This window comes from Abramis brama, assembly GCF_963993115.1.
Source record: "Abramis brama genome assembly, chromosome: 17".
NCBI lineage: Eukaryota > Metazoa > Chordata > Actinopteri > Cypriniformes > Leuciscidae > Abramis > Abramis brama.
The window spans coordinates 10,630,151-10,652,747 of record NC_139979.1 but is presented as its reverse complement, the minus strand read 5'-3'; the positions used below and the strand labels follow the sequence as shown (position 1 = coordinate 10,652,747).

Genomic DNA, 22,597 nt, shown 5'->3' with positions numbered 1-22,597 from the left:
ATATATATATATATATATATATATATATATATATATATATATATATATATACAGTGAGGAAAATAAGTATTTGAACACCCTGCTATTTTGCAAGTTCTCCCACTTAGAAATCATGGAGGGGTCTGAAATTGTCATCGTAGGTGCATGTCCACTGTGAGAGACATAATATAAATAAAAAAAATCCAGAAATCACAATGTATGATTTTTTAACTATTTATTTGTATGATACAGCTGCAAATAAGTATTTGAACACCTGAGAAAATCAATATTAATATTTGGTACAGTAGCCTTTGTTTGCAATTACAGAGGTCAAACGTTTCCTGTAGTTTTTCACCAGGTTTGCACACACTGCAGGAGGGATTTTGGCCCACTCCTCCACACAGATCTTCTCTAGATCAGTCAGGTTTCTGGGCTGTCGCTGAGAAACACGGAGTTTGAGCTCCCTCCAAAGATTCTCTATTGGGTTTAGGTCTGGAGACTGGCTAGGCCACGCCAGAACCTTGATATGCTTCTTACAGAGCCACTCCTTGGTTATCCTGGCTGTGTGCTTCGGGTCATTGTCATGTTGGAAGACCCAGCCTCGACCCATCTTCAATGCTCTAACTGAGGGAAGGAGGTTGTTCCCCAAAATCTCGCAATACATGGCCCCGGTCATCCTCTCCTTAATACAGTGCAGTCGCCCTGTCCCATGTGCAGAAAAACACCCCCAAAGCATGATGCTACCACCCCCATGCTTCACAGTAGGGATGGTGTTCTTGGGATGGTACTCATCATTCTTCTTCCTCCAAACACGTTTAGTGGAATTATGACCAAAAAGTTCTATTTTGGTCTCATCTGACCACATGACTTTCTCCCATGACTCCTCTGGAGCATCCAAATGGTCATTGGCAAACTTAAGACGGGCCTTGACATGCTGGTTTAAGCAGGGGAACCTTCCGTGCCATGCATGATTTCAAACCATGACGTCTTAGTGTATTACCAACAGTAACCTTGGAAACGGTGGTCCCAGCTCTTTTCAGGTCATTGACCAGCTCCTCCCGTGTAGTTCTGGGCTGATTTCTCACCTTTCTTAGGATCATTGAGACCCCACGAGGTGAGATCTTGCATGGAGCCCCAGTCTGAGGGAGATTGACAGTCATGTTTAGCTTCTTCCATTTTCTAATGATTGCTCGAACAGTGGACCTTTTTTCACCAAGCTGCTTGGCAATTTCCCCGTAGCCCTTTCCAGCCTTGTGGAGGTGTACAATTTTGTCTCTAGTGTCTTTGGACTCTTTGGTCTTGGCCATGTTAGTAGTTGGATTCTTACTGATTGTATGGGGTGGACAGGTGTCTTTATGCAGCTAACGACCTCAAACAGGTGCATCTAATTTAGGATAATAAATGGAGTGGAGGTGGACATTTTAAAGGCAGACTAACAGGTCTTTGAGGGTCAGAATTCTAGATGATAGACAGGTGTTCAAATACTTATTTGCAGCTGTATCATACAAATAAATAGTTAAAAAATCATATATTGTGATTTCTGGATTTTTTTTTTTAGATTATGTCTCTCACAGTGGACATGCACCTACGATGACAATTTCAGACCCCTCCATGATTTCCAAGTGGGAGAACTTGCAAAATAGCAGGGTGTTCAAATACTTATTTTCCTCACTGTATATATATACATATATATATATATATATATATATATATATATATATATATATATATATACAAACTTATATAAAAAACTACTGTTCAAAAGTTTGAGGTCCGCAAGGTTTTAAAATGTTTTTGTAAGACTCTCATGTTCACCAAGGCTGCATTTATTTATTTATTTAAAGCTTTTCTTTTCAGCATTTTTTAAATGTAATTTATTCCTTTGACAAAGCAGAATTTTCATCAGCATCATTACTCCAGTCTTCAGTGTCACATGACCCTTCAGAAATCATTCTAATATGCCGATTTGTGCATAAGAAACTTTTCTTCTTATCACAGTTGAAAACAGTTGTGCTGCTTAAATTTTTCGTGGAAACTGATACTTTTGGTCAGTATTTGATGAATAGAAAGTTAAAAAGATCATTTATTTAAAATATAAATATTTTGTAACAATGTAAATGCATTTACTGTCTCTTTAATGCATCCTTGCAAAATTAAAATGAATAATTTCTTTAAGGAAACTTGTTGACCCCAAACTTTTGAAAGGTAGTGTAGTTTGTTTCATAAATTATATAATATATGTATTTTATAAAAAGTATTATACATTTTAATAAATAAATGTTTATTGTATAATTTAATATATTTGGATTTAATTCATTTTTATTTAAGTTTTAGTCCTCAAGGCCCCGGTTTCATAGACAGGGCTTAGATCAGGGCATTTAAGTAGCTTTTATAAATGTGCCTTAGAAAAAAAAAACATTACTGATGTGCATCTCGAGACAAAACAATGGAACTGACAAATTTTAAGATATGTCAGTGAAAGTTGCTTTCAGTAATAACAGCTCAAACATGCATTTTAGTCTAAGACTAGCTTAAACCTTGTCTGTGAAACCGGGGGTATATGTCCTCGAAGTCATCAGTGCTAAATATCAGTTAGCCTCAATGTGGCACTTTCAGGGCAGCCTAAATCACTACTGGCAGGGTGATAAAATAGCTCATAAATTGGCATTGAAATTCTGGTATCAAAACAATTTTCCGGCTACAGCGCAGGAGAGAGAAAGGCATTTCTCTCGATTGCGATTCATCCCTGGTGTTCCAGTCCAAAGGTGTTTAATCGAAAATTCCAAGCATAAAATCTTGAGATAGATATGAGAAAATATGTAAATAAAATGTGTTTTCAATATGCGGCTATCCTAGATGATTTAGTTCAGTCAAGCTATCAAAGTTCCAACTAAACAATGGTTTAGATTCTGAGTGTTTCTGTTAGTTCACAATGACAGAAGCTTTATGTCTTGCAGTGTCCGCTTTGGGAAGGTCAACTGTTCAATTATAAGATAAGATCATGATCTGTTTAAACTTTAAATGGAGAGGGGAACTCTACTGAGAATTGTTTTGTGCTTTTGCCAGAACTCCCCAACACCAGCTTTATTTTCATGTACTGTTTCAAACCAGGCATTCAATTTTAGTATGCTTTTATTTACTGAACAAACTAACATTTGCATGTTATGAATATGTTGGACCAAACCACACAATGAGCTTCTTGAGATCTGTTTACTCATATTGATCCAAACCTAACTTACTTTCTACACCGGAACACAAAAGAAAATATATAGAAGAATGTTTTAACTGTTTTTGTCCATACGATGAAATTGAATGGGGTCCAAACAACATTGGACCCCATTGACTTTCATTGTATGGGGAAAAACTTTTCCACAGAAGAAAGGCAAACAAGTGAGGGCTTTTATTACTTCAATATTAAGCTGATTTCTAGGGACTGAGGGATGTTCAGTATGACACACAACTGGATACAAGTAGTCATTCAATAAGTTTAATATCTTCTTACACAGTGTCTGTGGTGTTCAGCATAGAGGAGCATGTCATTCTTTACAGTGCAAAATCTAACATTAAAGACAGGTCTGGGGCGATGCATTACGTTCGGCATGTGCTTGCAGTCAAAAATACCCCACTAGCAGGGCCTGCCATCAGCTACAGTATAAACATGCATCGCAAAAGTATATTTTGTAGCCTTTGAGTTTTATATAGATCCCACCAACAGGCCATGTTTCATCAGCATTCCTTGAGGACATTATTGCTTTTGTCTACGATAGTGTTAGATAAATCCATACTTATTATATTTGCAGAATAGGTATTGGTGAATATTTTGGATTTTAAAATCATGATGGGAATTTGGTAGCTTTTGGGGTTTCCTCGTGCTGAGGGAAATGTAGCGTTCATCTATGCAGTGCAGGTTGTATTGTACGTGTGTCATTGTTAAAAAAATCTGTACATTTAGAAACAGTATAGAAACAACAAATTGAAAAGTATGTGCCACTGGTTGCCTGTCTATGTGAAATCCATGTTCAAAATGAAAGAACGTAAGAAGGTTCTAGCTACATTACGCATCACAGGTGAGCTGGGGACGGGGTTCTGAGATGGTGCGAGTACAGATGGAGGCGTTCACATCTCCTCTGCGCACAACACCAGCGCTAACTCTGTTCTGTAGAGCTTGCCTCCGTCAGACAGAGCCATGATGGCGCTCTTATACGTCGGGATCTTGTTGACTTCTAGAACCTGTCAAGAGATCAGAAGAGTATGTTCAGTGATTTTATTGTCTGTCAATGTGGCATTAGACATATTCAGTTTTCCTGAGTCTGAGAGGCTTTGTTCAGACATGCAGAACATTTTTTTTAAAAATTGTAAATTAAATTAATTTACTTAAAAATTAAAAAGCAGATTGAAAACATTACAACATTTCTGTGCTGAAGACTGGCATAATGGCTAATACAAATTCAGCTTTGCCATCAGAGGAATAAATTACATTTTAAAATATATTAATCTAGAAAACTTTTTTTATATATCTGTAATAATATTTCAATAATATTTCTGTTTTTACTGTATTTTTAATCAAATAAATGCCAAATGAAAAGACTTTCAAAAACATTAAAATGTCTTAATGACCCCAAACTTCTGAACGGAATTGTAGATATGTAATTTAAAAGTATTCCATGTTCAGACTATTGGCAGCAAATACATTTAAAAATGAATTCACGAGTTATGCACTTGAAATAGAAATCGAAGGGGACAAGAAAAAGTAGCAGACTGCTAAATTTTTCATTTTTAGAGTTTTTAGCTTTGAGGTCATCTATATGCTAGTTGACAATATTCACCTTTAAAATTTAGTCTTTCTCTTCCAGGAAAATGGACAAAAAATATTGATGAAATCCTGCACTACACAGATTTGTATCAAATTAGATGCTCTCTAGAATGAAAATTCCTCTCCCCCATGTCCACCTGCAACCAACTATCAAGTCGCTAATCGTGGCTCACAGTGACGCAAATAAAGCCTATTGGCTATTTATTCAAACTTCCTGTTTTAAAAGGAAATACATTGGCACGGGAAAGAAAAGCGAACTTCATGGCATCTTCAAACCTTGCAAAATGCTTTTCCCCATAGACATCCACCCAGTGCATGTCTATGTGCTATGTGTGTTTATTTTATACAAACTGAGAGATTGAAATGGTTTTCTTAGAGCTGAACTTATACTGAACCCAAACTATTCCTTTATTAAATTGATAGCTGTGTATCACAGTAGTTTTCTCCCTTACATAATGTAAAGTTTCTCTGTCCTGCTCTAAAGTGAAGAATTTGTATGCAACCCACGTGCAGCAGCAGAAGATTAGATTTCTTTTATGAGTCTGCTTAAAGAAATTTGTTTGTGCCCATCATGGGCTTCAACTGAGAGCCAGAATACATCAACAGATCTCGGAAAATGAAAGCATGAAACCTCAGATTAGCCTGGTTTTTAGATGCGTACCTTTTTGTTTTTCTCACAAAGGTCTTTGAGGAGGGCGTCAAGCTCATTTTCGTCCATATAACCGTTCCTGTCCTGCGAGAGGCAGCAAGCATAGTGAACATTAACAAGCACAGATGTGTGACAGCCACTGAGGAAACTCAGCGTCATGCCACTTAACCATCATTTCCTGTATTCTCTATTCAGACATTAGGGATGCCTCATGAAATGTTCTCTAGGGAGAGATTGGAAATCAGGGCATTTAGGATCGGTTTTGCACACAGAGTCAATGCGATGACATGCTGAGTCTTGGGGTGCACATTTGGTACTCTGAAGAAATAATAGCCAGAGAAAGTGGGCCAGTAACTTCCTTTAGAGGGCTTGTAACATTTAAACGTCCTCCTGAAAAAGGTACTATATGTAATGGCTTTGGATTAAAGGAAAAGTTCACCCCCATTTTTTTTTATTTAATTTTTTTACTTTTTTCAACTTCTTTTTTATTCACCGTCATGTCTTTCCAAATTCTTTTTTTTATATTATATATTTCTTAATTTTTTTAAACACAAAAGTATATAAATAAATTATTTACTACTTTTTTGTAATATTTTGTCAATCATTTTTTTAATTTTTTTTACATAGTTCTTATAAGTAAAATAAGTTTATTGCAACCTGGGGCTGCAAATATGCGCCAAAGTTGACCAAAAAATTATCATATGATTTCAAAAGATTGGAATATAGTGCACACACTTATGGATTTTCAGTAAAAGTGTGCGTTTGTGTGTGCGCACGCGTGTACACACACACACCTTTAATAATATATTTTAATATATAATTGAATTTTATATTATTATTTTTTCCCTTTCGATTCTTTAAAAATGTCAACTTCTGTGTTGAAAAAACAAAAACAAAGTTAATGGTAATTTTCATTTTTGAGTGCTTTACTAATGTATCCATATTGCATCAAAAATAAACATCTTTATGACATTATACCATTTTAGGAGGCATCTAAAAATTAAATGAAGAATAAGTCAGTCAAATAAGTCAGTCAAATTGTATCTCCATAATTTTCATAATGTGGCCTTTAATCATCTCTTAATGATCTGATGAAAGAACAAGCTAGCCTTTGCATTAAGCGCAAACAGTATGTGGCAAAGCCATGTGTCTGCTTAATGCAGACCAGCAGTCGGTATGTCTGTAATGAAATGCCTCAAAGCTTTGAGCATATGCTGCCACCTCTAATGCCACATCATTGAGCAGTGTTTTCTAATAGCCCAAAAATGGGTATGTGTGTATTTGAGCCAGTCTCTATGGGAGTTCGCAACTTGAACCTGCCAATCAATAAAGATCAAGGGTGCTGTCATCAGCAGTGAGGAATTTGCCCTATTCAGGGACACAGTAATACATTACAATTGAGCCAGGGCTTCAGTGGTGTTAGAGGTGCTATCCAGAAAGAGTACCATCTTTGCATACTAATGGCTGCTTTCCTCACGCCTTGTACAATAGAAGACACTCTGGCTGATCTATGCATGCCTGGTAATGCAAAAAATCAACCAGTATTAAGTTTAGGCTTGAGTTATTTTAAGGCGGCCAGGCACAGAGTATTTTGATGATTACACCATTTAAAAGAATGACTGATCAATGCAAGAGACTTACCTGATCATATAACTCAAAAATCTTGTTGAAGTCTTTTCTGGCCATTTTTACCCCCTGAAGAAAAGATTTGTACAGTTTTAGGTGGGTATGGGTAAATCCAGAGCATTTATGGGTTGATTACTAATGCAGATTTACCTGAAATTTTAGTAGAAAGTTTTCCTGGTCTGGTAACAGCCTGTTAAAAAAAAAAAAAAAAGTATATATATATATATATATAGAGAGAGAGAGAGAGAGAGAGAGAGAGAGAGAGAGAGAGAGAGAGAGAGAGAGAGACGCCATATTTCCAATTTCTTTATAGCAAAGTTTATAGCAAATTATAATTATTCATAAGAAATTTGCAAGCTCACTAACCGTGCCATTTCTGACAGACATAGTTTCCCATCTTTATTTGAATCAAACATTTTCAGCTGTAAAAAAAACAAAACAATATTTATTCCCTCAAAATACATGTAGGCCTATTTGTTGGGCTCTGTAGTTCACTTACCGTAGTCAGTGTGTACTCCTCTAATTTCTTCTCATCATATGGTTTTTTAGCCCTCTGCAGCAGATCTTTCAAAAAGTTCTGAAAAACATTAGATTGGATTATTTATATAAGTTTGGCGTCAATAAAAAAAAATTTCTTTATGAAATTTTATTCAGCAAGGAAGCATTAAATTGATCAAAAGTGACAGTAAACACATTTATAATGTTACAAAATATTTTCTGTTTCAAATACATGTTCTTTTGAACTAATTTACAATTCACAAGCTTTACTGTCAATTTTTAGTTAAACAAATGCAGCCTTGAGCATAAGAGATTCATTTTCTTTGTGGGGGAATTGATTTTGTTAATCAAAGGTATATGCTTTTGTTGAAACCATCAGCTTTCAACTTATTTTCAAAATACTCATGTTCAGCAGCAGAACTCCTGGTAGAAAAACTACAACACTCATTAAAGTGGTTAAATTCACAGTCTTGTAGTTGGTTGGTATATTTCATGTCTTATAGACCTTATGTAGCCCCGCCCCTTTTCAGCGCTGCGTTTGTTGTCTTTGTCGTTTGTATTTCCACAGCGATCTTACGCATTTATGAATTAACTGCCTGATTTAAAATCTTCCCGGTCTACTGACATATGTTAAGAAATCTGCTTTAAACATGACAATGCTCGTGATAACTTTTGTTAACTCTACAATAAGTAAATCCACTTCACCAGCTAATTACTCGTCGACGGCGATGCCATAGAAATATACAGAGCTACCGCTAAAACTGAAGTTCAAAGACAATATTCTAAAGATGGCTGCGCACTTGTTTCTCTGGCGCATAAGGTCTATAACTCTTGAACAGACTTAAAAAAAAGTGCACTGTTGCAATACTATGGAATATAACCAATTTTGACCAATCAGCATCAAGGGCCAGAACTATCCATTTTATGTTTTGTATAGTGGTGCTGTCTCCAAAATGCAACATTCATATTTCACAGAGCTCTCAGCATTTCCTCTTCCTGCCGGAGGTCCATTAGTGGGTCCAAAAGCGGTCCAGTGTTAACAGATTGCACTCATCAAATCATTGACTGTAAATCTGGCAGATGTTCAAAGAAACCATTCCCCATTTTAATTTAAATGCCAAAATCCTCAGTGCTTAAACAAGCCCCTTTGAGGGTTGCATATGGTTATTAATGTTGATCTAGAAATTAAATGTTTTGTTCCATTTGTTGTTGTACCCTTGTTGTTGTATGGTTTCTCCATGCTGGAGAAAGACCTAGATTGACTTCTTAAGAGGGAAACTCCAATGTGGGTAATCCCATATTGCTATGATTGACCTCATGAATCAGTCTCTTACATTTTAAGAAGGTACAAGTTGCCTTCTGAGATGACTTGCATCTTAAGTTCAGTTATATGTCGTTAATAGGTTTACACTGTAAAAGGTTGTCCTAACTGATATGAGACAAGATTGTGAAGAGATAATAGGGTGGAATTGTACTTTAAGTATGCTGGTCAGCAAGTTTGTGTGCCAAGTGTCATAATGCTTAACTATCTGCCAAACTTAAAAGATATTAATCCTCATTTCCAAGTTTGTGTGCCAAGTGTCATAATGCTTAACTATCTGCCAAACTTAAAGGATATTAACCCTCATTTCCATGTTTGAGATCCGAAGGCCAGTTTTTTAACCCAAATAACAAACTTTTAAGCAACTGGTTGATATGATTTTTTTCTAAGCATATGAGCAGATTATAATGAATAGCTGCAATACATTTTACCTATTGTGACTGCAGTACACTCCTGCTTATTTGGATTTGTTTTATTGTGTTTTTCTACAATGTGTTTTTGCTCAGACAGAACCAGAAATGTTACTACTGGATAACAGTCACTTTTTTGAAAAGTAAAAAAAACTTTTTGGTCAAACATAGGGTTAAAGCTGTAAGGGTGTCCTGGTTAGGTCAGAGCAACATATATTTTAGAGGGAAAATAATAGTTTCAAGATTACTAGTATTAAATAGCACTGGGGTCTTCACAGACAATGAGCATAAAAAGTCAATCTCAGCTGAACATGGTTAAATTCAATTGCTCACTGAGCACATATCATTTGAGTGGTTAAAGTTTGCTTCTCACCTTAAGTTCATCAGCTTCTATGTATCCACTGTGATCAGCATCATAATTTCTCCAAGCCTGGAAGAGAAATTAATAACATGGATGTGTTACAGAAATCTGCAGATTCAGTGTTTACATTTAAATTGGCACTTTTTTAAAAGACATATTTACACTACCGTTAAAAAGTTTGGGGTCAGTAAGATTTTGTAATATATTTGAAAGAAGCCTCTTATATGCTAACCAAAGCTTATAATATAGTTAAAAAAATGTATGTTGTGAAAATGTCATGCTTGGTTGCAGAGAGTCGCACGAATACGAGGAAAAACAAAAACTTTCTTTAATGAGCAGAAACTACAAGAGAACATGTACCGTAGGAGATAACTATGAAATAACCGACAACCAAATAAAACACTGATGACACGGAACAATCAACCGAATTAACTGAGTGCTTCAATGCAAACAGAGAGTAATCAACGGAAAACAGAACAGGTGTGTAAATTAATTAGCAACCAAGGAAACTAATGATATGAACTAAGAGCACAGGAAACAACAGAAAACAAATCCAAAACAGACTATACACGTTACAGAAATATTATTACAATTTAATTTAAAACCTAATTCATTTCTGTGATGGTGCTATGATGCTTAAGAAATATGTCTCATTATTACCAATATTGACAACAGTTGCGCTGCTTACTATTTTTGTGGAAACTTTAAATAAAAAAATCAAAAGAGCATTTTTATAGAAATATTTTGTAGCTTTATAAATGTATTTACTGCCACTTTTCATCAATTGAATGCATCCTTGATGAATAAAAATATAAATTCCTTTAAAAAAGCCTTACTGACCCCAAACTTTTGAATGGTAGTGTAGTTTACCTAAATATATTGCTCTGTATATTTTTAAAAAGTACTAATTGTACTTCAAGACATGCAATGGTATTATCTATTCTATAGTCAGCACAGGTTGTTTAAATTGTGTACATTTTAGAATCACCTCCATAAATTCTGCACAAGACTTCAGCTGTTGTCTGAAAAATAGCAAGAAGTTTTCCTCTGTGGGAAGTATTTGAACCAGCTGTGAAAGACGTAAAGAAAAAGTTCATTTTTTCACTTTCTGATTAATGTAATGTACATAAATTCCTAGTTGACAGTGTCATCTATGAAGGAAAAGGAATGTCAGTTTATGAAGTGTCAAAGGCTGCTGGATCTGAGGATATCTGATCAGAGATACCCTCTCCAGAGAGCCGCTGACAGCTGCACTGATTGCTGTAAATCCACACGCTTTCACCGTTTTGAACAGTTTACAGATTTGACAATGTGAACAATCAATTCTGTTTTTACAATCGATGTTTTGATGGTCAAATGTGGCTCACAGTGCTTGGATGAAAGCATAATTTAAACGAACAAACATTTTTGTTCACCGGTAAATCAACACAGAGCAACGTTAAGCTCATGTCGTTTACTGCAATGTCAACATGACAAACCTTTAAAAAAAATTTGGAGCCTAAACATCACAGTCTGTGTCTGCCAAACAATATTGCTGGCGACAGATATTTAAACAGTCAAAAAATCTCATTAAATAATTTTAATTAAAAAAAGTATATTATTGTAATACCATAGCATACGTTTTTAGTTTCCTTACCTCAATGATACCTATTTTCCCATCAGCATTTTGCTCATATTTCTCTATAAAGGCCTTCATTTTGTCTGTTAGTTCCTGGAAAGAAAATGACAATTCAACAAACAGGCATCCTAAAGAATAATTTCTGTAACTTTCTTGCATTCTAACAAAAACTACAGTTTGCCGCAGACTTCAGTGGTTACAATCAAGCTTCCGGCTGTTACAATCCACTCCTTCTGCCTTCTAAAAGCCATTGATGTGTAAGAACAAATACACACAGGCAGATGGGATGTGCAGCTATCTTCAGCCCTCATTGCACAATGCTGATTGTGTTTTCATACTGATTTTGATACAGACGAGCGGAGTTCTCATTCCTCAAAAAAGCCTGCCCATCTTGGCATAGGATGGAGAACGGCGACTGTGCAAAAATCAGTAAAATAATGTGAAACACTTCAGTTCATTCACATGATGAGGTCATGGTTTTGATGAAAGTTAGGCCCCGCAGACTCCAGTTTGTTCCATCCTTATGATATGCCAATAAAATGCAACCCACCAAGTTTTCTAAACTTTTGCCTGTTTACATCTTACATCTTACAAGTTATATATCTTACTACAGACTCAGTGAGAATCAATAGGGTGGCTGAGACAAATGAAAGCATATCCTCAAGCAGGCATTTCTGAAAGGGCATTGCACTGGTGTAATGCTGACTTTTAAATGAAGGGTATACTAAAATACTGGATTAGATATGTGATGTATAGGTCTTTTAAAAAAAATAGATACATTACTTAAATAAATTTGTGTATACAATAGTGGCCAAAACTGATGTCCAGCCAAAGAAAATTTACATCTTCAACCTTTATTTAAATATAATTTAAAATTTGTTAGATTTTGTAAGAATATTGCGTAGTTGTGCTTGGAGTCCGTTTTATTTGTGTTAATTCAATGACACATGCCAAATTGTGTGATCATTTCTGACCGGGTTGTCAAAGAAGAAATGAGAGAATCAACAAAATAATAATAACTGATTATGTTGTAGTCATTGTCAATTTGTATAGTAAAATTAAACCGGTTGTTGTTAATAATTTTGTCAGATAAATACCTTAATCAAGTTTAGTGTTTTATTCTTCCCTCATAAGTATATATTTATAGATTTTAATTCAAATTGTTAAAATGTCTTTTAAAGTTTTGAAGTTTATTTGCTTCTATTATAGTGTGCAATATCTGTCTGCCATTTATTGTTTTTTGTCAGAAAATATGGCAACTTTTTAATGACATTACACTGGTGACCCATACTGTTGAATATAAACATTAGAATAACTTTTTGTAGATCTCTGCTCATTTATTGGTCTATAATGCAGTTTGTCACGAGCATTAATCGTATTACTTATAGCAATGCTTTTGTCAGGACCCTTTCTTGCTCTTTAAGCCTAACATTTCTGAACTGGTGATGGTATCTATAATGGCTACCATAATGATTAATGAAGGTAGACTTGTGAAACTCTCTTCTATATTTAATACGCAGAGGATTCCATGTGATTGACTGAAAAGGCCCATTGATTAAATCCACACCCATCCTGAAATCCTTCTGTTCTCTGGTTTCATTCTGGAGAAGTGATCAACATGTTCATCCAAACATTTCTGCTTCAGCTGATATGACAATGAGGACAGTAAGGGATGAAATTAAAACATGATTTAAAGAATTGAAAATGAAAATGAAACAGTTTAGGTTGTCTTCTTTCAGATGATGATAAACAGAGTGAGTTTGCACTTTTAGTAATGATTAGTAGTAAAAGTGGAGTAAATTTAACGTGGGGCCTTTCATAAACCAGCTGCATCTGACATAGACTACATCTGCTCTTTTTATTTGCATTAAACATGAATGGGAAAAAATAAATTTACACAATATTTTATTTATTATAATATAGTAAGTGTAATAGAGTTAAATCATCACATAATTTATTTTATAATTTATAAATTAATTTGAGTCTACTAAAAAAAATCCCCTACATGTAATCCCAACTCGAGTGGTCTGAACAAGCAGTTTCATATTGAGAAATGTTGATTTGTTCAGTGTTTGTCAGCTCCCAGCATGCATTAATGCATAAATAATGCAGTAAGTGATCAAGTATTGTTTTGCTGCTAGCTGTCTTCATGCTGCTGTTGTTGATGATGATTTTTTGTTCATCAGTGTTAGTTATTTGTTGGGTGAGGTCATTTTTTTACTCATTTGATGTTTGCAATTATTGAAGTTTGTGTGTTGACTTGAGGTCCATCTATAAATGCATTTTTAGTAGGCCTTATTCAAAGAGTTTTAGGCGAGCAGACCTGAAGTAACGTGGGCACATGTATAAGATTAAATGACACCTGAACACATGCATTGTCTAGAAATCTGAATAAATTAAATTGTTATATACAGAGCCCCATGAGGGACATTTAGGGAGCACAGAAGCACAGCACAATATCATTAGAGGTGTGAAATGACCCAGTGGCTGCTTTTCCTCAGTCCTGTCACAGTCCATCACCTCCTCTTTATGCCTAATAGAGCCGTAACTCAACGACATAGGAATCTCAATAAAGCAAAGCCACTGGACACCATTTCAGGGACAACATGGAGGACAAGTGTCACTGTTTTATACAATGTCAGACCAACCGCAGACCTGTAGGTATATTTGAATTCTCCAATTACAAAATACAGATGGTGGGATTGCTGAAACTCAGTGCTGGTAACTTGAAGGTTGCAGGTTTGCACAAAGTGTCATACTGTAATATACTGGTGGTTCACAATGTAACTAGGCCTACATCATCAGGTTCAGCCATTTTCACCATTCATGGCCATTTCAAATTAGGTGTGTTTTCTGGTGAATTTTGCTGCGAGCAACATGTATTGGTAATATTTTACATGTCCAATTCTTTAATTCCAAGGGTCCTAAGCCACACGAGCAACTGCTATTTAGATGAATGTAAATGCTTCCTGCAGGTATTAAGGCCCAATCACACCAAGGACGTAATAATAATAATAACTATAACGATATAACTATAATGATCTGCAAATTCCTCTAAATGTAAAAAAAGTAGCAGAGTCCACACCACAACTATAACGATAACGGCACAGATAAACGATATAACTGGAATCACTTTCAGAATGATTTTTTCTAGCTGATAAAAGATAAAAACAATGACAGCCAATCAGAAGCCACCAGACTTTAAAGGGTAGAGCATTTAAAGCGGCAAACGACAAAACTGCAGCGCAGGCATATAATAAACGTTATTGTCCGTTGGTGTGGACACTAATATAGTTATCATTAGTTATATTTATAGTTATTGTTCTTGGTGTGAACGGGCCTTTATAGTTTATAATCCGATCCCATAAGAAGCGACCCTTGAGATCTTTAGTACAGCACTTAACCCGGGTTGCTTTGGGCGAATTGTCCATATAGTGAGTGTAGTTTAACTGCTAAATTGCTACATACTCTGACCTTCATGATGGAAGAACTGGAAACTTCACATTTATTATTATGACATTCATTACAGGCATTCAGTTACAGAGTATTCAGCATCTATTCAGTCATTCTTGGCTCTTATGAATGTAGTTTACTTCGCAATTTTAGCATGTGCATTTTCCAGACAAGAACAAACCATCATTCTTATACCAGTAATGAGTTTCATCCAAGGTCATTCCACTACATCAAGTCTGCACGCAGTTCCCTCCAATGAGGCTTTGGCTCTTTCATCTTTGTTTTCTACACACTGTGCATTGCTGTTCTTTATAGATAACAGCATAACCAGCAGATTGCAACTACAGAAGTATTGTAAAACAAACGCAAATGAGGATTTATCCTCTATGAAGCAAATGAGGGGAGGAGCCTGCAGCAGATGTGCATGGACACAGATGGGTAGACAGACTGACTCTAACGTGCTGACTGAGACAAACTGGGACAAAGTCTCTGTCCTCTATCAGAGCTTTTACCAGGTCTGATAACAAGCCACTCCATCATATGATACAGCAAAGGAATTCACCATCATTTATTATAAATGCTATACTGGAGACAATGTGTATGCCACTAAAATTGCAATATCTTCTATAAAAAGGTCATGTGGTTCATTTTGATGAACGAAAATGAGATCCATTAAGATGGATTGTGACCATGACCAACACCTCACACCCTCATATAATGCATAGACAGATATTATCTTGTGGGGGGCAGTGGTGCCTGAAGTTATTTTTCAGTGGTAATAAAGTTATTACTTTTATTATCTTGTTATTGTGTTTATTATCTATTATAAATTTCGTTCATTCTTTCATCTTTTCCTTTCATTTGTATACTTATGTTTAATATACAATATGCATTTATTTTAATGAGCATTTTATTATAAATTATACTTATATATTATACTATTACACATTATTTATTATTATTATTATTATTATTATTTGAGCATGAGACCTGAGATGGGTCTCCCAGGTTGGATGGTCCAAAATGTCACCCACTTCACAGGCAAACAGTACATACCACATACCACAGAATTAGTTTTAGCTAATTCTGAAACTTTATGTGCTCTCCACTATTTTTCATTTTCTGGGAAAAAAAATAGCTTTTTCAAACTCCTTCTAGGCTGCTAGTCTAATTTACATGACGTTTTGCTATGTATCATCGTATTCGGAAAAAGTTGTAAAAATATTTTTTTCAAAGCAGTTTAAAGACACAAGCTAGTAAAATATTTGGGTGTGGCCCATATTTACTTCTTGACATATATCTTCTAAATGCCTAGTCCAACATTCATAAACCTGGACTATCCAACACCAGGATAATGCATGTGAATTTCTTTCTACTTATGGCCATAGGGGGAGATGCAACTAAAAAACAGTTGTTTGCAAAGGTTTTATGGAGGTAAATTAATGACAAATGTCATTGAAACAAAAAAAGCCTATTGAATTGCACTAATTTTGGGAAAAAAGCATTGCATTAACAGTGCTTGCATTTGAATGCATTGCATTTTCAGGGCTTGCATTTTTGGGGGCTGAAATTCAACATTGTATTTTTTAGCATTGTAAAGCAAGTAACTGCAGGAATAGCAGTAGAGTACCAATGCATCTCCATCTGCTGTTAGTCGGCCATACGCTATCTTCCATGCGCTTAATTCAAGGAAGTTAGCAATCTATAATAAATCTGATAGCTGCTTGCACATCAAACAAAATGGCCATCAAGAGCAATCCTATTTAAGCATATTAATGTGTGTGTGTGTGTGTGTGTGTGTGTACGCAAACACAAATTCATTATTATATATAGGAAAATGTGAGAACACATTAAATTTAATCATTTTCCAATTTCAGGGGATGTTATATTTGAAGAAGAAGAAGAAAATAAAGCTATGCAAAATACAATCAAGAAAAAAATTGTTTACATAGGACCCTTATTTGGCTATTTTTGTCTATATTTTGTCATTTTCTCCAGAAATGACTTTTTTGCTTGGACTCCAATAATTGATGCTGGCAGCTAGCTGTATTTATAGTAATAATAATCATAGTAATTTATTCCTAAGTGTCATTTATTATAGTTACAGTTGTTGTTCTTCTTATTATTATATTGTGTTATCAACCCTTCTTGGTATGTGTCACATAAATCCCTGCCTTCTAGCTGATATCACTATGCAGCTGTAGATTAAAAAAACAGTTTGACTTACCAGTCCTGCTTGTTTTCGTGCTTGTTGAAGTTCTTTGATAAAATTCTGCAACTCCTTCCCCTCGATATATCCATTACCTGAGAGCATTTACACCCCAAATCAATGACACAACACAGTTTCAATTCAGATGAGCTTTCATCAGTCTGCCAAAAAGTATATTTCAAAACCATCTGAAATGACTAATGGTATACCCCACAGGTTAATGCATGTCAGATAGGTAAGATAAATTAGACAAATAATTACAACCAAACTTTTGGAAACCAGTTGCAAAGCAGGTGGCAAAGAATAATCCCAATTTTTTTTCTTCCCCAAAAATGTTTCAGTTCATAAAATCCACAAAATAAGGAAATAAATTACCATCGTTGTCATAATGATGGAATATATCCAGGAACTGAGAAGCTGAGATCTCTACTCCTTGCAGGTACGCGTTTGCCATGTTCTCTCCGTGTATCAGGCGCTGATGCTGTGAGACCGATGCTGTGAGAATGGCTCTCTGATGTCTCCAGTATTTAAGTGAAGTTCCTCCCTCCCCTCCCCTCGGATGATGGCAAACGCCCAGCGCACCTCTGTCTCCGCACACCGCAGGTAGCGCGCAATAATAGTGCTGAGCTACACAGATGTGAGACGCATTTCAATCAGGACTTCTTTCTGGTGCGGATGTACAGACTCTAAACAGAGCACACTGACACTAATAAAACTCAAAATAGGAACTGTGGAGCATCTGGCTACAAAAAAATAAATTAAAAGATCACAATCTGACATGCATGAAGTGCGCTATTCGCTTACTCTCAGTCTCATCGACTACTTTTGGGAGGGTAAATGTCTTTTGGGCCTATATTTTCTCCAAACATTTATTAGTTTTAACAATGTTTTCGAGCGTATATTTCAGGTTACTCAGAGCGTCCAAACAGATTTTGATTCTGAAAATCTCTGATTTTGAAAAATTCTGTTAGGCTCACCCTTGTCGTTCAAAACCTTTCGTTTGTCTTCGCCAGAACACAAAATTAAGTAACATGAACTAATGGTGCGTTCAAGTCATGTCGAACAGTTCGTATTTAGGAGTTGAACGCGCACATGAACGCCACCACAAAGTAGTAAATACGAATGGCAAGCCCCAATCTTTACGTGTTGGGTCGGGGGCGTGTCAGTGAAAAACGTTGGAATAGCCTACCATAATATTATTTATAGGCTATATTGAGCAGATACATTGTCAAGCTTTTTATTTACAACAAAATAAGCTAATTCCCTGCACATGATATAGCCTAATAGCATGCATTTAGAAGTATAGCCTAGAGTTAAAAACCTTTCTGTATTTTTGTGTAGTTAATTAAGAGAAGGTAGCCTACACCGCCATCTTGCTCTGACGAAAGAACGCACCTGACGTCGTAAACTTTTTTTTTTTTTTTTTTTACCTGACGTCGTAAACACGACTTCCCTACTCGTAAATAGACTACGATCGTTCGTACTTACGAGGTGGGAAGTCGTGACTCGTGTTTAGGACAGTAGGTGCGTTCAAGTCACTTTGGTGAGAGTAACTGGCGATGTACTTTCTCTTAATTAATTACACTAAAATACAGCAAGGTTCTTAAACTCTAGTTCTAGAAAATGAACAACAAAGAAATGTGCATCAGGTGTGCTTTGCTTTTTTATGTTTTTAATTAATTTATGAAGCCACTGCAAACTTTATCGTATAGGCTATTGTTATATTATTATGCCATCATATCCTGTGCATGCAATTAGCTTAATGCACTGTAAATAGAAAAGCCTGACATGTCACTGCTAAATACCTTTAAGTATTTTGGTATTCCGCCATGTTTCTCACTGACACACCCCCAACTTGTAAAAATCGGGACTTAAAAGAAAATCCCGAGCTTCCCACTCGGGGTCCATGTGCATTCAACTTGTATACGATCTTTAGGAGATGACTTGAACGCACCATTGAATCCACCATAACCATTTAAGTATTCTAGGCCTACTTACCAGAATACCACCATAACCATTTAAGTAGCCTAGGTAGCCAACTAGGTGTTGCGCAATTTCTGTTGTAGTCAGTTTCGGGCAATACTAAGAAAAAGCATGTCTAGCTACTGTCATTTAGCTATTTGCACATCACATATATTTCAGTATAGGCTAATCCTTTTGTGGTTTATTTAAAAAAATAATTATTTTAGATAACGTTTAACTCAAATAACAATTTTATAACAACAGTTTGCACCCTGACATTTACATTTTACATTTATGGGTGGTTGATTATGATTTCACTTTTCTAACTTTAGTTAGTGTGTAATGTTGCTGTTTGAGCATAAACAACAGCTGCAAAGTTACAAAGCTCAAAGTTCAAAGAAAAGGAAGATATTTGCTTTTAAAGAAATCGTTTTTTAAGGACTACAAACGGCTGGTAGGGACTACACAACATTCCTCCGGGTTAATGACATCACCAACCCTTGATTTACATGAACCCCGCCCCCGGGAACGCTAATCAGTGACTAGAAGATAGTAAACTCGACATCAGCAATATAAATTCATCAACTAATCATTCAGAAATGTCCTGTTGCATTCTACATGTTGTCACTTCTTCTTGAGTCTCTCCATCATTGTCTGACTCCGGTTTGAACATAAAAGGCTAAAAGTATTTTAAACTTTCAGTGTGTGTCTGTGTGAGGTAATTGGAGCTGCAAACATACAAACACATACACGAGCTCTTGAAGCTCCGCCCTCGCTCTGTGACGAGAGCAGCTCATTTGCATTTAAAGGGACAGACACAAAAACTGTGTGTTTTTGCTCACCCTCAAAAAGTGACAATTTTAACATGCTATATAAAATATCTGTGGGGTATTTTGAGCTAAAACTTCACATACACACTCTGGGGACATCAGAAACTTATTTTATATCTTGTGAAAAGGGCATTATACCACCCCTTTAATAATTTGGCTAATGTTTAACAGTGCTTTAAAAATGACGGAATTCCTTTTAAAGTCTGTCCTCTGAAAGTCAATGTATAATTCTTCTCACACTAATTAATCCTTGTATCCTGTGCCAGTTGGGTCCTTTGAGGATAAAGTTTGCAATTGGATTCCAGAAATCAAGGTGTATAAAGAAAAGTGATCTTAGGTGGAAAAACGGGTCTAGATTTTAGTTCACTGATTTAGTTTGGAAGACTTTGGGGGTTTGGTTTAGTGAGCTAGTGTAGCCCTATGTCTTTTTTTGTGTGTGACAGAACTACTTTACGATGGATATTTCTAGAGTACATATTTTGTTCAAAGGTAAACTTGCAATGTGATTGCAGTTCAGTCACATGGCTTTTACAACTGCTTGGCCTTCACAATTCAGTAGCTTTGTGTATGTGCTTTGTGTATGAATTATTCTTAGTACTGAACTTACGGAATTGATTTTCCTTTTGCCTCTGTGCATTATCCCCTTGTTCAGTTGTCTTGTTGGTTTTCTCATATTTACAGAACATTAATTTGTAAAAATGAGCAATAACCCATGAGATAATTGCTCTCCATATGTTAATTAACGAGGCTCTGTCCAGACAAATGACGGTTGGGTCTCTGGTCCTCTGTAATGGCATCCTGCCTGGCAGGTAGGCAGGCACAGACAGACAGAAAGACATCGTCACCACACACAGAACTTTCCTGGCAGATAAGCTTAAATTAGACTACATGGTGCTAATGATGAATCCATATGTTATCACAAAACTGGTGTTTCCTAGGTCCCTAGCTCTCAGAACATTAGTGGTTCACATTCACAACACAGAACCAATGAGTTAATACAGACTCCTGATCAACCTGTTGTGACTTTTAGGCAATGACTAACACAATGTCTCTGTGCCTCTAGAGAAAGAGAAGCAGGACAGGGTGACATGTTTGTGGTGTTGGTCACTAATTGCTGTATAGACACACAGATGGGTTGGCTGGCAGTTGTAGTGTGAGCCCAGGCCATTATGAAACACTCCTGCAGAGTATTGTTGTGAGGAGCTTACATCACACCTTAGCAAGTAAACAGTGACACCTGCACATGAAAACAACTCATCTACACCTCAGATGCTGAGATATACGCCATATGATACCTGCAATAAGAGTTGGAAACTTCTTTTCATGACAGTTAAGCTAAAAAAGAAAGATCTGAAAGAATCTGAAAGAGTCTGAAAGTTGCGGTTGGTGTGTAAATGTATGTTTTTAACCGTTTTCCAGCGAGGGTGGGACAACCTGTCAATCACATGAGATCACAGCAATAGCAAACGACTATGATCCAACAATCCAATCAATTCCCAATGGACAAAATCAAGTCCTGCCCAAAACATTTTCTTGTCCAAGAAGCCGTTTTACACTGCACCACTTCGATAATAAGAAAACGGTAAAAACGGTTTCCAAGATGCCACAGCATTGCGCAGCCTCTGGTTGTTAAAACAATTCTCAGATTTAAATTCCTGAAGAAATGCAATAAACTTTCACAGATAAGAATGTGTTGGTTTGTGTTTTTATATTACCTCAATATTACAGTGATTTAAACTATGGTAACTTTTTAATATTGGGTTAGCTAATGCCTTTGTCTTGTTTAGTGTTAATGATAGTTTACTGTATAGTTTTCAACACAGTTTAGTTGTTTTTTACTTTTTATAATTGGTGTAGAAACTCTCCTCACTAAAAGATGCCTCAGAGTATGTTATTCATGGGAGAACAATTTATCCATTAAGCAGATCACTGTTGAGCAATCAGTGGGAAAAGGGAACCATTTTGTGTTTTGTTTTTGTTTGTCTTGATCACTCATATGCCTATTTTAAATTACATTCATTACTTGCTAATTTGACTTTGTTTTTTCCAAATATAAATGTCTTTATTGAAATCATTGTGACGTGAAAAATGCTTGCATTACTATTTTTCAATAATTTGTATCTCTCTCACAAACTAATTCAGCTCTGCTGCCAAATGAATTGCCTGCTATTTTTAGGAAGTCCGATTACAGTCGGTCTTAGCCTGGACGTCTAACATAAATAAAGTACTTTTTTGTCCCTCAGATAGCAGCAAATTGCCTACTGCGCTATAAATCTGTGACAGGTGTATCAGCAACCACACAGACATTTTGTCCTGGGTATTTTGGAACAGCTTCTAACCATGATGACATTTGGGAAGAAGTAGCAGGTCTGGATTTCTCTGATTATTCCACAATAAGCAGTTTCGTCCTTGCTAATGTATGTGTGAGGCTGTGAGCTTAAATGGTCGAAGTTCAGCCTTATGTTTAGTGAGAGATTTAACAGTCTGAAAAGAGTTTTAGATACGTCTTTCTAGCAGAACTTTCAAAGACCCAAAGATTGTTAAGAGGGGAGCAATATTTCATGCTGACTCCAAAAAAACAGGAATGCGAATTTGGGCCCACTGAACTTTTGGTTTCTGCACTTGACATTCAAGGAAAATCAAAGAAGGTTGTGCCCGCAACATCAACACAATTCAAAACTCCTGATTAAGTAAAAATCCATTTTATTGATAAGAATACTCATTATAAGATGGGGCTAATTAGAAGAATGACTTTTTGACCCTGAAAGTTGCATCTTAGAAGAGCAAAAATTAAGTAAATTATATGAGTTCTTCAAAATAGTTTGACCCAAGCTAGTATTTTTACCGTAACTGACATTATCACATAAA

At 35.9% G+C, this 22,597-nt stretch overlaps 1 protein-coding gene across 1 annotated transcript; it reads right to left on the bottom strand.

The window, feature by feature from the left end:
• Nucleotides 1–3,452: 3,452 nt before the first annotated feature.
• calb1 (calbindin 1) lies at nt 3,453–17,629 on the bottom strand. Its single transcript, XM_084089840.1, has 11 exons — nt 17,313–17,629; nt 16,956–17,032; nt 11,294–11,368; nt 10,646–10,726; nt 9,670–9,726; nt 7,567–7,644; nt 7,434–7,489; nt 7,218–7,257; nt 7,083–7,136; nt 5,454–5,525; nt 3,453–4,209 (listed from the first exon to the last, which is right to left on the bottom strand). The coding sequence occupies exons 1-11, from the start codon at nt 17,389–17,391 to the stop codon at nt 4,096–4,098; spliced, it is 783 nt and encodes a 260-aa protein (XP_083945966.1). The 5' UTR covers nt 17,392–17,629; the 3' UTR covers nt 3,453–4,095.
• Between the last annotated feature and the right edge of the window lie 4,968 nt (nt 17,630–22,597).